This window comes from Narcine bancroftii, chromosome 13, assembly GCF_036971445.1.
Source record: "Narcine bancroftii isolate sNarBan1 chromosome 13, sNarBan1.hap1, whole genome shotgun sequence".
In the NCBI taxonomy this organism is placed as follows: Eukaryota; Metazoa; Chordata; class Chondrichthyes; order Torpediniformes; family Narcinidae; genus Narcine; species Narcine bancroftii.
The window spans coordinates 69683297-69700630 of NC_091481.1; the positions used below are offsets into that span (position 1 = coordinate 69683297).

A 17334-nucleotide genomic window follows, 5' to 3' on the forward strand; every position below is an offset into this window, starting at 1 on the left:
GACATTTGTAGGGGGGACACCAGGGAATAAACAGCAGGAGCCCTGGTGGAGATGTTTGTGGCCTCATTAGACACGGGTGAGGTAACAGCGAGACTGGAGGGTGGTTGTAATGTTGAGCCTTTATTTTCAAAAGGCTGCAAGAATAAGCCAGGAAACCGCAGGCCGGTGAGCCTAACGTCAGTGGTGGGTAAATTATTGGAGGGGACTCTCAGAGAGACAGGGTCTGCCAGCGTTTGGAAAGGTTGGGATTGTCAGCATGGCTTTGTGCATGGGAAAATCACGGATTTGATCATATCTTTTGACGAAGTGACCAAGACTGGGCAGGGTGTTGGGAGCTGCCTACATTAGCGAGGATTCTGTCCAGAGGGTCGGGTCTCCTGGGGGCTGGGGAAGAGCTGGCCGGTTGGATACAGAGTCAACCTGATAAGCAGGGTTCAGCAGGGCTGCTATTCAGGCTGGAGGCCTGTGGCCAGGGGTGTGCCGCAGGGATTGGTGCTGGGTCCACGGCTGTTGGTTGTCTACAGTCACAAATTGGATAAGAATGGAGTTGGCAAGGTTAGGAAGTTTGCAGTGACCCTCTAAACACATGGACAGTGAAGACGGTTCTGATTTATACATAGGTACGTGGAACTGAGAAAAATGGAGCGGGAAAATTCTAGGCTGTTGTTGGAGTACGTTATTAGGTCAGCACTACACTGTGGGCCGAAGGGCCTGTACTGTGCTATAGATTTCTATGATCTATGTTCTAAGATTAAAATGGATCTTGATCATTTTGTTGGTGGGATGAAGAATGGCCGATGGAGGTTAATTCATGCAAGGGTGAGGTATTGAATTTTGTGAAGACAAACGACAGGAGGGGCTGTGCAGGGAATGGTTGGGTTTTGGCAAGTGTGGTGCATCAAAGGGAGCGAGGGGTACAGGTGCAGGGTTCCCTAAAAGAGGCGACACAGATAAACATGGCGGTGAAGAAGGCCTCTGTAAGGGTGTATAGCACAGGAGTTATAACAGCCAGACAAGACACGGGTGAGGCTACATTTGGAATACTCTGTGCCGTTCCTGTCACCCTGCAATAGGAAGGACGATATTAAACAGAATAGGGGTCAAAAAAGATTCACGAGGATGTGACGGACTTGAGGAGTGCAGGAAACTTGGAATTACACCGCAGAGGTATAGTGCTGGCACAGTTAGTGTAGCGGTTAGCGCAACAGTACTACACCACTGATGACCCAAGTTTGGAATCTGCGCTGTCTGTAAGGAGTTTGTACACTCTCCCTGCACCCTGAGTGGTATTTCCAGTTTCAGCCCATCTTTAAAATGTACGGGGTTGTAGGTCAATTGGACGTAATTGGGTGTCACAAGCTCATAGCCTGAAATAAATACAGTAAAACCCCTGGTATCCAGAATTGAAGCAACCGGCAAAAATAAATCAAGGAAAATAAATTTAAAAAATTAAAATAAATAAGAATATAATAGGTAAAAATATGTAAATTTAAAATGGTAAATGTTCTCTGAAGTAACATAAACTTTTAGTAGAGATGGAGCAAATATTCAGCCTTGGTCAGGCTTTGGTCTTAGCAGCTGTTTGAACAAAGTTGTGTATGAATAAAATGGTGTTGACCAGGATGAAGAGCTGGTCGATGCTGCTTGCTGTTGGGGATGACTCTCTTAAAGTGTCTCCTCATCCCTGATTAGTGAGAGTCGCTCTGATCAGAGGTTTTATCTGTAAACTTGGGGGTGGGGGGTTAATTATCTATAATGCTATTGTTCATCTTTCGGGTGTCTCTGTGGAGGGGGAGGAACCTGCAGATGCAGCGAAGGTTAAATGTTTTCAAAGAAAATTACTGAAAATTAAGTAAATTGCTTTATATATTTATGCGTGGTTTTTTCAGGTAAAGTACAGTATCGTATTTTGTCTTTTAAATGGTTTATTCTTAATGGAGGTGTATTAGGCATTGTTTGAGAAAGTCTCAAGCAACCAGAAAAAAACACTTATCCGGCATCTACCAATCCTCATAGGTGCCGGATACCATGAGTTTTAGTGTAAAATGTTTTTAAAAAAATTTTAAATAGTAGAAAATCATGAGGGTCATAGATAAAGTGAATGGTCATAGGCTTTTACCCAGGATAGGGGAATGTAGGGGTACACACATACTGTGAGGGGAAGGGTTTGAAGGGAAATGGAGAGACCATTCTTGTCTGGGAGGTGGGAGAGGCGGGGTCAATTACAGTGTATAAAAGACAGTGAAATGCCAGCCTCTGAAATTGGCTCATTGAGCAGCATCAGAGGGAGAAAAGGGATGGTCAACATGTTGGGCAAAACCCTTTATCGAGACCGAGAAACGTCCAGAAAAGACAACCGTTCCTCTTGTCCTACAGGACCCTCGACCTGCTGAGATCCCACAGCAAATTACATTTAGTTCCAGATTTCTGCATCTGCAGACTCCTCAGTGTCTAATGGTTAAAAGACATTTGGATTGGTATGTGGATGGGAAACCACATCCCATTTGCCTGCTCTTGGCCCAATCCCTTCAATACCGGCCAAACCAGCAAGTGGAGTGAACTCAGATAGAGAACATGTAAAACACAGCTGCAGACACCATGGTTGAAGTAAAAACACAACGCTGGAGAATCTCAGTAGGTCAAACAGTGTCCTTTATGCAGAAAAGATAAAGATCAAAGTATGAAATTCACACAGTGCCACACCTTGGTGAAGGGCTCGGGCCCGAAATGTTGGTTCTGTATCTTTACCTTTGCTATATAAAGTGAACTGTTTGACCTGCTGTTTCTCCAGCATTGTTTCAATGCCTGACTTAAACTGCTATATAATCAAATCCTATGTCTCAGGTTAGTGTAAGGGGGGACATGGTTAGTGTAGGGGGATACACCTAGTGAAGAGGGAACACGGTTAGTGTAGGGAAGATACGGTTAGTGTAGGGGGTTAGAGTTAGGGGGTTAGAGTTAGTATAGTGCAGGGGTGTCAAACTCAAATTCACGGAGGGCTAAAATTAAAAACTTGGACTAAGTCGAGGGCCGAACTAAATATTTATTGAAAATTTTCAACAACATCTGCATGTTTTCTCTTCTTTCAACATATGTAATGTTAAACTTTTTCTTATTAAAATAAATGTTTAATAATAGTTTTGGATAAACTCTTTCCAGAAGCATTAACAAATGAGAAATAAAATATTCAATTAATAATATTTCTCTATTAGAGGATTTGTCAAATGTTGCTAGTGTGCTGTTGAATAGTAAAATCTGAGGGCTATTGAGAATGTGGGAGAATAACATGATTCCTGAAACAATCAAATGGGTGACTGATTGTGGGCATGATCTCTAGCAGGATTATTTGCCGTGCCCTTTTTCCATGGGTACAGATATCCTTTGATTGACACACTTTTCAAGTTTTATGCCTAATGAGCTTGTATCCAGGTGCAGGACCATTTTTAACCAAGAATATATTTATCACAGTGACATGAAACTATTGGAAGATCGTTTTATCCTGAGATTAAAGTTCATAATACTTACTCAGGCCTGTGTGCGGAAGGGCGGGGTTTGCGGACGATCGGGTTGAACAACGACAGTCCGGGGGCATCGGCTCTCACTGCAGGGCGGCATCTCGGCGGATCAGCGGCCCCTTCACTGTGAGTCGCGGGTCAGCCTGTGGCAGGGAGGGGGAGTGGGCAACGGTCCTGGCGAGGTCAGGCCTGAGGCCTCCGGTTCCGGCGCTGGGAAGCGGCCTTGGCTTCCCCTGACACCAGCCAGGCCCCAAAACCAGAGTCCACGGTGAAACCCTGCAACATAAACAGAGGAGGTGGGGGCGATAAGCGGGCTGACGCCAATGCATTCTGGGATTTGTTGTATTACTGTGCATGCGATATACTGGCGTGACGGCCAGCGGGCCACCACTAATACATTTTTGAAATGATCTTGCAGGCCAAATATTTGGCCCGCGGGCCAGAGTTTGACATGTGTGGTGAAGGGGATATGGTTAGTGTAGGAGACGTGGTTAGTGTAGGGGGACGTGGTTCGTGTAGGGGGACGTGGTTCGTGTAGGGGGACGTGGTTCGTGTAGGGGGACGTGGTTCGTGGGGGGACGTGGTTCGTGTAGGGGGACGTGGTTCGTGTAGGGGGACGTGGTTCGTGTAGGGGACGTGGTTCGTGTAGGGGACGTGGTTCGTGTAGGGGGACGTGGTTCGTGTAGGGGGACGTGGTTCGTGTAGGGGGACGTGGTTCGTGTAGGGGGACGTGGTTCGTGTAGGGGACGTGGTTCGTGTAGGGGACGTGGTTCGTGTAGGGGACGTGGTTCGTGTAGGGGACGTGGTTCGTGTAGGGGACGTGGTTCGTGTAGGGGGGACACGGTTCGTGTAGGGGACGTGGTTCGTGTAGGGGGATAAGGTTAATGTAGGTTAGTGTAGGGGACGGGGTTAGTGTAGGGGACGGGGTTAGTGTAGGGGACGGGGTTAGTGTAGGGGGGACGGGGTTAGTGTAGGGGGGACGGGGTTAGTGTAGGGGGGACGGGGTTAGTGTAGGGGGGACGGGGTTAGTGTAGGGGGGACGGGGTTAGTGTAGGGGGGACGGGGTTAGTGTAGGGGGGACGGGGTTAGTGTAGGGGGGACGGGGTTAGTGTAGGGGGGACGGGGTTAGTGTAGGGGGGACGGGGTTAGTGTAGGGGGGACGGGGTTAGTGTAGGGGGGACGGGGTTAGTGTAGGGGGGACGGGGTTAGTGTAGGGGGGACGGGGTTAGTGTAGGGGGGACGGGGTTAGTGTAGGGGGGACGGGGTTAGTGTAGGGGGGACGGGGTTAGTGTAGGGGGGACGGGGTTAGTGTAGGGGGGACGGGGTTAGTGTAGGGGGGACGGGGTTAGTGTAGGGGGGACGGGGTTAGTGTAGGGGGGACGGGGTTAGTGTAGGGGGGACGGGGTTAGTGTAGGGGGGACGGGGTTAGTGTAGGGGGGACGGGGTTAGTGTAGGGGGGACGGGGTTAGTGTAGGGGGGACGGGGTTAGTGTAGGGGGGACGGGGTTAGTGTAGGGGGGACGGGGTTAGTGTAGGGGGGACGGGGTTAGTGTAGGGGGGACGGGGTTAGTGTAGGGGGGACGGGGTTAGTGTAGGGGGGACGGGGTTAGTGTAGGGGGGACGGGGTTAGTGTAGGGGGGACGCGGTTAGTGTAGGGGGGACGCGGTTAGTGTAGGGGGGACGCGGTTAGTGTAGGGGGGACGCGGTTAGTGTAGGGGGGACGCGGTTAGTGTAGGGGGGACGGGGTTAGTGTAGGGGGGACGCGGTTAGTGTAGGGGGGACGCGGTTAGTGTAGGGGGGACGCGGTTAGTGTAGGGGGGACGCGGTTAGTGTAGGGGACGCGGTTAGTGTAGGGGACGCGGTTAGTGTAGGCGACGCGGTTAGTGTAGGCGACGCGGTTAGTGTAGGCGACGCGGTTAGTGTAGGCGACGCGGTTAGTGTAGGCGAATGTGGTTCATGTAGGGGGAACGTAGTTAGTGTAGGGCGGACGTGGTTTGTGTAGGGGGATAAGGTTAATGTAGGGAACGTGGTTAATGTAGGGGGGACGTGGTTAGTGTAGGGGGGACGTGGTTAGTGTAGGGGGGACGTGGTTAGTGTAGGGGGGACGTGGTTAGTGTAGGGGGACGTGGTTAGTGTAGGGGGGACGTGGTTTGTGTAGGGGGGACGTGGTTTGTGTAGGGCGGACGTGGTTTGTGTAGGGGTATAAGGTTAATGTAGGTTAATGTTGATTAGTGTCGAGGGGACACGGTTAGTGTAGAGGGGACGCGGTTAGTGTAGGAGACGCGGTTAGTGTAGGGGACGCGGTTAGTGTAGGGGACGCGGTTAGTGTAGGGGACGCGGTTAGTGTAGAGGGGACGTGGTTAGTGTAGGGGTGACATGGTTAGTGTAGGGGGACGTGGTTAGTGTAGGGCGGACGTGGTTTGTGTAGGGGATAAGGTTAATGTAGGTTAGTGTACGGGACGTGGTTAGTGTAGGGGACATGGTTAGTCTGGAGGGGACCGTTAGTGTAGAGGGGACACGGTTAGTGTAGCGGGGACATGGTTAGTGTAGGGGGGACACAGCTAGTGTAGGGGGGACACGGCTAGTGTAGGGGGGACACGGCTAGTGTAGGGGGGACACGGTTAGTGTAGGGCGGACGTGGTTTGTGTAGGGGGATAAGGTTAATGTAGGGAACACGGTTAATGTAGGGGGGACACGGTTAGTGTAGGGGGAACGTGGTTAATGTAGGAGGACGTGGTTAGTGTAGGGGGGACGTGGTTAGTGTAGGGGAGACGTGGTTAGTGTAGGGGGGATGTGGTTAGTGTAGGAGGACGTGGTTAATGTAGGGGGGACGTGGTTAGTGTAGGGGGACGTGGTTAGTGTAGGGGGACGTGGTTAGTGTAGGGGGTCGTGGTTTGTGTAGGGCGCACGTGGTTTGTATAGGGGATAAGGTTAATGTAGGTTAATGTAGGTTAGTGTAGGGGACACGGTTAGTGTAGGGGGGACGCGGTTAGTGTAGGGGACGCGGTTAGTGTAGGGGACGCGGTTAGTGTAGGGGACGCGGTTAGTGTAGGGGACGCGGTTAGTGTAGGGGACGCGGTTAGTGTAGGGGACGCGGTTAGTGTAGGGGACGCGGTTAGTGTAGGGGACGCGGTTAGTGTAGGGGACGCGGTTAGTGTAGGGGACGCGGTTAGTGTAGGGGACGCGGTTAGTGTAGGGGACGCGGTTAGTGTAGAGGGGACGCGGTTAGTGTAGGGGGGACGTGGTTAGTGTAGGGGACGCGGTTAAGGTAGGGGGTCGTGGTTTGTGTGGGGCGGACGTGGTTTGTGTGGGGCGGACGTGGTTTGTATAGGGGATAAGGTTAATGTAGGTTAATGTAGCTTAGTGTAGGGGACACGGTTAGTGTAGGGGTGACGCGGTTAGTGTAGGGGGGACGCGGTTAGTGTAGGGGGGACGCGGTTAGTGTAGGGGGGACGCGGTTAGTGTAGGGGGGACGCGGTTAGTGTAGGGGGACGCGGTTAGTATAGGGGGACGCGGTTAGTGTAGGGGACGCGGTTAGTGTAGGGGACGCGGTTAGTGTAGGGGACGCGGTTAGTGTAGGGGACGCGGTTAGTGTAGGGGACGCGGTTAGTGTAGGGGACGCGGTTAGTGTAGGGGACGCGGTTAGTGTAGGGGACGCGGTTAGTGTAGGCGACGCGGTTAGTGTAGGCGACGCGGTTAGTGTAGGCGACGCGGTTAGTGTAGGCGACGCGGTTAGTGTAGGCGACGCGGTTAGTGTAGGCGACGCGGTTAGTGTAGGGGAATGCGGTTAGTGTAGCGGATGTGGTTCATGTAGGGGGAACGTAGTTAGTGTAGGGCGGACGTGGTTTGTGTAGGGGGATAAGGTTAATGTAGGGAACGTGGTTAGTGTAGGGGGGACACGGTTAGTGTAGGGGGAACGTGGTTAGTGTAGGGGGGACGTGGTTAGTGTAGGGGGGACGTGGTTAGTGTAGGGGGGACGTGGTTAGTGTAGGGGGACGTGGTTAGTGTAGGGGGGACGTGGTTAGTGTAGGGGGGACGTGGTTTGTGTAGGGCGGACGTTGTTTGTGTAGGGGTATAAGGTTAATGTAGGTTAATGTTGATTAGTGTCGAGGGGACACGGTTAGTGTAGAGGGGACACGGTTAGTGTAGGAGACCCGGTTAGTGTAGGGGATGCCGTTAGTGTAGGGGGACGCGGTTAGTGTAGGGGACGCGGTTAGTGTAGGGGACGCGGTTAGTGTAGGGGACGCGGTTAGTGTAGGGGACGCGGTTAGTGTAGGGGACGCGGTTAGTGTAGGGGGACGCGGTTAGTGTAGGGGGACGCGGTTAGTGTAGGGGACGCGGTTAGTGGAGGGGAATGCGGTTAGTGTAGGGGATGTGGTTCATGTAGGGGGGACGTGGTTTGTGTAGGGGCGACGTGGATATGGTTAGTGTAGGGGACGGTTAGTGTAGTGGGGACACGGTTAGTGTAGGGGGACACATGGTTAGTGTAGGGGACACACGGTTAGTGTTGGGGGGACTTGTTACTATAGGGGGCTACCAGCAGGTGGTGAATGGTGCTTTTGAATTGCAAGGCTTTTTCCTCTGTACAATCAGCACAAATGGTTCTTCAGCTGGTGGGCATCAATGTTCTACAGGAGGGTCAAAGCAGGAGGCAGACGATAGGAAGAGATTGTCATATACATGGGTACACTGCACAGAGGCACTGGACTTCTTTCTTGATGCAGCCTCACAATTACTGGAGGTACATCAACTACAAACATTTAAATTAAGTTAACCACAATATGCCAAGACCAAAACACAGAACACTGCAGCACAGTACAGGCCCTTCGGCCCTCAAAGTTGTGCTAACCTATTCCTACCAAAAAAAAATCCTTCCGACCTTATAACCCTCTATTTTACTTCCAACCATGTGCCTGTTTAAGGGTCTCTTAAATGCCCCCAATATTCCAGCCTCCACCACCACCCGCAGCAAGGCATCCAGGCTCCCACAACTCTCTGCATTCAAAAAAAACTTACCCTTGATGTCTCCCCTAAACTTCCCTCCCTTCACTTTGTACAGGTGTTTGCTACTCCAGCCCTGGGAGACAGACACACGTCCCCCCTGCACGCACCGTGTCCCCCCTGCACGCACCGTGTCCCCCCTGCACGCACCGTGTCCCCCCTGCACGCACCGTGTCCCCCCTGCACGCACCGTGTCCCCCCTGCACGCACCGTGTCCCCCCTGCACGCACCGTGTCCCCCCTGCACGCACCGTGTCCCCCCTGCACGCACCGTGTCCCCCCTGCACGCACCGTGTCCCCCCTGCACGCACCGTGTCCCCCCTGCACGCACCGTGTCCCCCCTGCACGCACCGTGTCCCCCCTGCACGCACCGTGTCCCCCCTGCACGCACCGTGTCCCCCCTGCACGCACCGTGTCCCCCCTGCACGCACCGTGTCCCCCCTGCACGCACCGTGTCCCCCCTGCACGCACCGTGTCCCCCCTGCACGCACCGTGTCCCCCCTGCACGCACCGTGTCCCCCCTGCACGCACCGTGTCCCCCCTGCACGCACCGTGTCCCCCCTGCACGCACCGTGTCCCCCCTGCACGCACCGTGTCCCCCCTGCACGCACCGTGTCCCCCCTGCACGCACCGTGTCCCCCCTGCACGCACCGTGTCCCCCCTGCACGCACCGTGTCCCCCCTGCACGCACCGTGTCCCCCCTGCACGCACCGTGTCCCCCCTGCACGCACCGTGTCCCCCCTGCACGCACCGTGTCCCCCCTGCACGCACCGTGTCCCCCCTGCACGCACCGTGTCCCCCCTGCACGCACCGTGTCCCCCCTGCACGCACCGTGTCCCCCCTGCACGCACCGTGTCCCCCCTGCACGCACCGTGTCCCCCCTGCACGCACCGTGTCCCCCCTGCACGCACCGTGTCCCCCCTGCACGCACCGTGTCCCCCCTGCACGCACCGTGTCCCCCCTGCACGCACCGTGTCCCCCCTGCACGCACCGTGTCCCCCCTGCACGCACCGTGTCCCCCCTGCACGCACCGTGTCCCCCCTGCACGCACCGTGTCCCCCCTGCACGCACCGTGTCCCCCCTGCACGCACCGTGTCCCCCCTGCACGCACCGTGTCCCCCCTGCACGCACCGTGTCCCCCCTGCACGCACCGTGTCCCCCCTGCACGCACCGTGTCCCCCCTGCACGCACCGTGTCCCCCCTGCACGCACCGTGTCCCCCCTGCACGCACCGTGTCCCCCCTGCACGCACCGTGTCCCCCCTGCACGCACCGTGTCCCCCCTGCACGCACCGTGTCCCCCCTGCACGCACCGTGTCCCCCCTGCACGCACCGTGTCCCCCCTGCACGCACCGTGTCCCCCCTGCACGCACCGTGTCCCCCCTGCACGCACCGTGTCCCCCCTGCACGCACCGTGTCCCCCCTGCACGCACCGTGTCCCCCCTGCACGCACCGTGTCCCCCCTGCACGCACCGTGTCCCCCCTGCACGCACCGTGTCCCCCCTGCACGCACCGTGTCCCCCCTGCACGCACCGTGTCCCCCCTGCACGCACCGTGTCCCCCCTGCACGCACCGTGTCCCCCCTGCACGCACCGTGTCCCCCCTGCACGCACCGTGTCCCCCCTGCACGCACCGTGTCCCCCCTGCACGCACCGTGTCCCCCCTGCACGCACCGTGTCCCCCCTGCACGCACCGTGTCCCCCCTGCACGCACCGTGTCCCCCCTGCACGCACCGTGTCCCCCCTGCACGCACCGTGTCCCCCCTGCACGCACCGTGTCCCCCCTGCACGCACCGTGTCCCCCCTGCACGCACCGTGTCCCCCCTGCACGCACCGTGTCCCCCCTGCACGCACCGTGTCCCCCCTGCACGCACCGTGTCCCCCCTGCACGCACCGTGTCCCCCCTGCACGCACCGTGTCCCCCCTGCACGCACCGTGTCCCCCCTGCACGCACCGTGTCCCCCCTGCACGCACCGTGTCCCCCCTGCACGCACCGTGTCCCCCCTGCACGCACCGTGTCCCCCCTGCACGCACCGTGTCCCCCCTGCACGCACCGTGTCCCCCCTGCACGCACCGTGTCCCCCCTGCACGCACCGTGTCCCCCCTGCACGCACCGTGTCCCCCCTGCACGCACCGTGTCCCCCCTGCACGCACCGTGTCCCCCCTGCACGCACCGTGTCCCCCCTGCACGCACCGTGTCCCCCCTGCACGCACCGTGTCCCCCCTGCAGCCCTGGGAGACAAACTTATCTATGCCTCTCAGAATCTATTGGACTAACCCCTAATGGTGACCCATGCAAACCTACTTCACATTAATCCACCTCACACCTCACATACGTACTGAGTTCAACGCCCCAGTCAAGGCAAGGAAGAGACAGGAGGCACGGTTGGCTTAGTGGTCAGCGCAATACTGTTACAGAGCCAGCAATCAGGACCGGGATTCAAATCCAGCGCTGTCTGTAAGGAGTTTGTATGTTATTCCTGTGACCATGTGGGATTTCTCTGGGGGCTCCAGTTTCCTCCCACCTTTCGGTACTGGGGGTTGAAGATCAATTGGGTGTAAGTGGGTGGCACAGGCTCATGGGCCGAAAGGGTCTGTTACCGTGCTGTATGTCTACATGAAAGAAGTTAAATAAAGGATAGATAATAATATTCACAGTTACAGTTGGTGGAAGACCCAACGTCGTGTTTCAACAGAGGGCAATGCACAGACATGCTGTAGAACCTCAGCAGGTCACGCTATATCCATTAAGGGGAACCAATGTTTCAGGCCTGGGCCCTTTGTCAGGTATAAACAGGCAGGCAGCTGAATAAAAAGGTGGGGAGAAGGGGCAGGGTGAGGAGCTCAGGCTGACAGGTAAGGGGTGAGAGAGTGGAAGCTGAGAAGTGTTGGGGGAGAGGGAGGTGCACAATAGAGTGAACTGATTTTTCACTCTGCAGGATTAGTTTATGGTTAGGGTTGTATGAGAGGGTTCAAAAGCCTGAGAAGTAACTGTTCTTGAACCTAGAGGTGCTGGATCTCAGGTTTCACTCCAGGAAGGATGTGGTAGCAGTAGAGCGTGCAGAAGAGATTCACCAGGAGTCCCTGAATGCAGACCACAGATTGAAACATCTGTAGTCTGAAAGGCATGGACAGTGTAGATGTAGAAAGGTTATTGTAAAAACACACAGAAATGCTGGAGGAACTCAGCTGGTCTCACAGCGTCCATAGGAGGTAAAGATATATTACTGATGTTTTGGGGCCTGAGCCCCTCTTCAAGGAATAAACAAAGGACAGGAAGATGTCAGCATAAAGACAGTGCTGGCTGGGGGAGGAGTCCAGACCAACAAAAGGGGTTAATTGGATATGATAAGAAGAGAGGTAAGAATTGATTTTGGCTTTGTGAAAGGAGACAGGAAAAAGGGAGAGTGAGAAAGAGAAAGAGATCTGGGGGAAAGATGACAGGGGTAAGAGGGTGGTGGGGGTCTGGGGGGTTTTAACAGAAGCTGGAAAAGTCTATGTTGATGCCATCCAGTTGAAGGATGCCCATATGGAAGATAAGGGAGTTGTTCCTCCAATATGCGAGTGGTCTCAGTCTGGCAGTGCTTCCCATGGTGGGAGAGTCTAGGACAAGAGGGCACCAGTTCAGAATTGAAGGGTGTGCCCTGAGAACAGAGATGAGGAGGAATTTTTTTCAGCCTTAGGGCGGTAAGTCTGTGGAATTTAAGGCCACAGGTGGCTCTGGAGGCCAGGTCATTGGGTGCATTTAAGACAGAAATTGATAGGTTCTCGATTAGCCAGGGCATCAAAGGTTATGGGGAGAAGGCCGAGCAGTGGGGCTGAGTGGAAAAGTGGATCAGCTCATGATTAAATGGTGGGGCAGATTCAATGGGCTGAATAGCCTTATTTCTACTCCAATGTCTTACAGACTTATGGTCTCTCCTACATCTCCCGATTCTGGCATGTGACATGGAGTGGAAGGCTTGACCTACACGTGGCGGCTGTTGATGTCCTGAAGTGCGATATTAAAGAGAGGTCAGGTTGCGGGATTCATCCTGTTGTTATCTGTTTCCTTGAAGGTTTGGAAGAGGATAAAAGGTTGGGTTCCGGGATGTCGGAGGTGGCGCAAGAGATTAAACCCAAACCGGCTGTGCCCATGAAACCATCGGCGATGGGCTCTCAGCTCCTGGGCTATGTGGGGATTGACACCATCATCGAGCAAATGCGACGGAAAACGATGAAGACAGGATTCGAATTTAACATCATGGTCGTGGGTAAGGAGTTCAGATTCAGATTTATTGCCAGAGGACACACATGACATCACATCCAACCCTGAGATTCTTTTTTTCTGCGGGCTGGGCAGAATTACCACTTATTGGTCGTGTAAAAAAAAAACTACACAACATACACATGTACGTTGACTGTGCAATACAGAGAGAATTTTTTTAAAGTGCAAAAGTCAGATTCTTTAATTGAGTCCCTGATTGAGTTTGTTGTTGAGGAGTTTGATGGTGGAGAGGGAGCAGCTGTTCCTGAACCTGGTGGTGTGATTCTTGATGCACCGATACCTCTTTCTTGATGGCAGCAGCGAGAACAGAGCTTGTGCTGGGTGGTGTGGATCCTTGATGATTGCTGCTGCTCTCCGTCGGCAATGTTCCCTGTAGATGTTTTTGATGGTGGGAGGGTTTTTCCTGTGATGGTCTGGGCTATGTCCACTACCTTTTTCAGGGATTTACATTCAGGGGTATTGGTGTCCCCCATACCAGGCCATGATGCAGCCAGTCAGCACACTTTCCACCACACCTTTGTAAAAATTTGCCAGGGTTTCCGGTGTCATACCAAACCTCCGCAAACTCTTTGCTGGAGTTGGATCTTTCATGAACCCTGTGTGTCAGACTGGCTGAGACTAAGGAAGAACTGAGCAGACTGGTGTACATCCAGTGGATATGGATGGGGAAGATACAAAACTCAGAAAGGGAACCTCTTACAGGGCGAAGGGGAAGGAGCCGAGGAGTAGGACTGATAGGGGAAACTCTGGGTTCTAAGGCTGTTCATCTCAGACTAGGGATAAACACGGAACACTGCAGCTCAGAAACAGTTTGTTCAGCCCATCTAGTCTGTGCTGAAATATCCTACCTAGTCCCACTGGCCTGCACCCAGCCCACAGCTTTCTATACCCCTCCCATCCAGGTACCTGTCCAAATTCTTATTAAGAGTAAAAATTGAGTCCGCATTCACCACTTCAGCCGGCAGCTTGTTCCACACTCCCACCGTCCTCTGGGTGAAGAAATTCCCCCTAATTTTATTTTTTTTTAATTTAGACATTCAGCACAGTAACAGACCCTCTTGGTCCGCAAGCACGTACTGCCAAATTATACCCAATTGACCTGCGACCCCAGTACATTTTGGAGACTGGGAGGAAACCCTCGCAGGCACAGGGAGAATGTACAAACTCCTCACAGACAGGGGCGGATTCAAACCCATGTCACTGGCACTATAACAGCATTTGCGCTAACCGTGCCTCGATCAAATCTCCCCTCATCCTTTGACGCTCCAGGGAAAAAAGACCTAACTTGTATAACTTTTCCCTGTAACTCAGTTCACAAGATAAAGGAACAGAAGTAGGCCATTCGACCCATTGAGTCTGCTCCACTGATGCAAATCCCAGCAACATACTTGTAAATTTTCTCTGCACTCTTTCAATCTTATTGATGCCAGATTCTGAGGTAATTTTCACAATGGGTGATGCAGAATAAAACAAGAGGGCAAGGCAATTAAGGTTATTCCTTTGAAAACCTTCATTGAAAACATCCCAATGAGGTTAGATTCCTCACCTTCTTCCAGGCACAATGTAAAGTGGATGGAATAACTGATGGGACTGAGGAATCTGGGAATGGGGGGAGTCTTCAGTAAGTGTGGGGGATGCATCTGAGAAGCATTCAGCCAGAGGGGAGTGGAGGGGGAAGGAGGGTCCATACACCATCATGGTCAATCAGTGCCCTTGCAGGCAGCCTGTCCTGTGCACGCAATGGCAGGGAGGTTCTGCTGTACCTGTTCAAGGTTCTGTGATGCCCTCTGGTATGGCAATGCAGGCAGGCGGTCGGACGAGGAGGGGTCCTTTGGTTTCCCACCTCCAGCGCTGGCATGGAGGGCCTTCAGATAACCCTGGGGGAGGAATAAACAGATGGTCAAACTTTAATTTGGAGACTTTGGTTCATTTATTACTCAGATCTACAAAAGGTCAGAGGTCACAGCTGGAGTTTCTTCCATGGCCCAATTAGTTCCAGATGCAGAAAGTCAAGCCCGTGATAAATTGGGTTCGTTAAGAAGTTCAAATTCCCATGCAGATGTCATGCAGACGCACATTACACTGGACAACAATTTTTTTCAAAAGGTTCGCTTTCTGAAAAATATTTGGGGATTATGATAGACGACTTCAAGCTGAACACAAAGATAATTTCAGATTTGTTGTATCATGTAGGAAGTTGGAGAAACATTAACTTTGATTAAATTTAGCCTGTTTAATCGCATAACGACGCTGACACATTGAGTTAGTTCAACTGACCTAAAAATGTTTTGCCCATGATTTTCACTTGTACTCAGCATCTGATGCCTCTCATGTCAGTGTCCAACAATAGTCGGCTGGCATTGATGGATTCCAGTTGCTCTGATACCGCTTTTCCATGGTCACAATCTCCCAGTGAAACCTTTCACCGTGTTCGTCACTGATTGCACCAGGATCAGCAGGGAAGACATCTTAAGTGCGAATGCAGAACATGAATTGTCAATGACACATTGCATTTTGTGGCTTTGTAGGCTTTAAGTGGACTTAAAATATGATAGGAAATCACAAAAAATATGTTATATCGAGAAAACAGTGATAGGAAAAGTTTAAGGTGATTTTTGTGATCAGCAGCCCAAAATCCATAAAATACACCCAAAAGTGTTCAGGAAACAAAATCTTCATTGTCCAGTGTTATGGGTGGCAGATAGCCTTTAATGCACCAAATCCTTGTAACAATGGTCCACTGCTTGCACAAGGCAACAATGGATCTTTCTAAAGAAGCAGGTCATGTGGAATAGGAGATTTGACCCAGCATCCAACTGCCTGAGCTCTAGCTTTGAACGTTTGCAAAGCTGTCTCAGAGGTAGACCTGTTTCTCTGCCGCTGTGCATGCTGGGTAAAGAACTCTCCATTCTCTCCCTGAATTTGCTGACATTGTTTGACAACTGTTGTGCAGAGAGACCTGGGAGCCCTTCGACATAATCGCAAAAAAAGGTTAGTTTGCAGGTTCAGTACAACGTTGGCCTTCGTTGCTGGAGGGATTGAACTTAAGAGCAGGGAGGTTCTGCTGCATACAGGGTACAGGTGAGGCCACATCTGGAGAACTGTGGGCAGTTCCTTACTTGAGGAAGGACGTACTGGCTTTGGAGGTGGTGCAGAGGAAGATCACCAGGTTGATTCCAGAGATGAAGGAGTTTACCTGGGAGAAGAGATTGAATTACCTGGATCTGAATGCTCTTTTGGAAGAATGAGGGGGAGAATCTTAAAGGGACATATAAAATCATGAAATGAATAGATAAAAGAAGGGAGGTTGTTTCCATTGATCAGTGAGACTAGAACTCGGGGACGCAGCCTCAAGATTTGGGAGTAGATTTAAGGCAAAGATGAGGAGGAACTGATTCTCCCAGAGAGTGGCGAATCTGTGGAATTCACTGCCCAAGGAAGGCTGTCCCTGTACTGAAGACACAAGTAGACTGGTTTTTGCACAGTCGGGGAATGAGAGGTTGATGGGAGAATGCAGGCAGCTGGAGCTGAGTCCTCAGCCTGGTCAGCCACAGTCTCATTTGATGGCAGGTCAGGCTTGATGGGCCAAATGGCCTCCTCCTGCTCCTGTTTCTGATGTATTAATGGAGTAAAACACGGAAGTCTGTAAAAACACAATGCTGGAGAAACTCTGCAGGTCAAACAGTGTATCAAAAGGTAAAGATACAGAACCAATGTTTTGGGCTTGAGCCCTTCAATAAGTTTTGGAAAAATGTCAGGTGTGGCCTGAAGAAAATGGTGGGGGAGAGGGGAGAGGAGAAAATTGGGGGAGGGGGGGATAGCTCTGTGGATGGAGAGGGAAGGGGGTGGAGAGCTGGAGGAAAGGAAAGAAAACGTGGTCTAGCAGAAACCAGAGAAGTCGGTGTCCCTGCCATCCGGTTGGAGAGCACCCAGATAGAATATTAGGTATTGCTCCTCCAATTTAAGGGTGGACTTGGTTTGACCGTGCACAGATATGTCGGTGCAGGAGTGGGGTGTGGGGTTGAAGTGGTTGGCCACTGGGAGGTTCCTGTCACTGATGCAGACAGAGCGAAGGTGCTCAGTGAAGCGATCTCCCAGTCTGCTCCCAGTCTGCACCCAGTCTCTCCGACATAGAGATGTTTTGACGTCAGCCCCTCAAAACATCTTCACTTACAGGTTTCATGACACATGCACAACACGACTGCACATACACGCTGGACCATATTCCCATCACTGGCTGTGCATCACAAACATCAACCTCCTGTCTGTGACACAGCAATAATGCAGCCAGTAACCAGAGTCATCTCTGCATCTCAATGCCCCCGGGACTGTCACTCCCACAGTGGGCAGCAGTCTGAGATTCACTCACAGCTCCGACATTTGCAAAGGGTCCCTTAGGATGAACTCAGTGTCTCCCCCTGCTGCAGGCAATCTTCCGCCTTTCTTTTTGCTTTAAGAATCAGAATCAGATTTTATTGTCATGAACATGTCACGAAATTCATTGTTTTGCAGCCACATCACAGAGGAAATGTTACTGAAAATTACATTTCAAAAAT

The 17334-nt window shown here is 52.7% G+C and overlaps 1 protein-coding gene and 1 long non-coding RNA gene across 2 annotated transcripts in view; one reads left to right on the top strand and one right to left on the bottom strand.

Moving 5' to 3' along the window:
- LOC138748388 (uncharacterized) overlaps positions 1 to 14649 on the bottom strand; it is a 29372-nt gene extending 14723 nt beyond the window's left edge. Inside the window, exons 1-2 of the long non-coding RNA XR_011347986.1 lie at positions 14542 to 14649; positions 3526 to 3791 (exon numbers count right to left, since the gene is read on the bottom strand). This is a non-coding gene — a long non-coding RNA (uncharacterized lncRNA). The remainder of the gene's footprint in view (positions 1 to 3525; positions 3792 to 14541) is intronic.
- Positions 12602 to 17334, top strand: part of septin3 (septin 3) — a 28530-nt gene continuing 23797 nt past the window's right edge. Inside the window, exon 1 of the mRNA XM_069908484.1 lies at positions 12602 to 12764. Within this exon, the coding sequence (XP_069764585.1) occupies positions 12602 to 12764 (163 nt within the window). The remainder of the gene's footprint in view (positions 12765 to 17334) is intronic.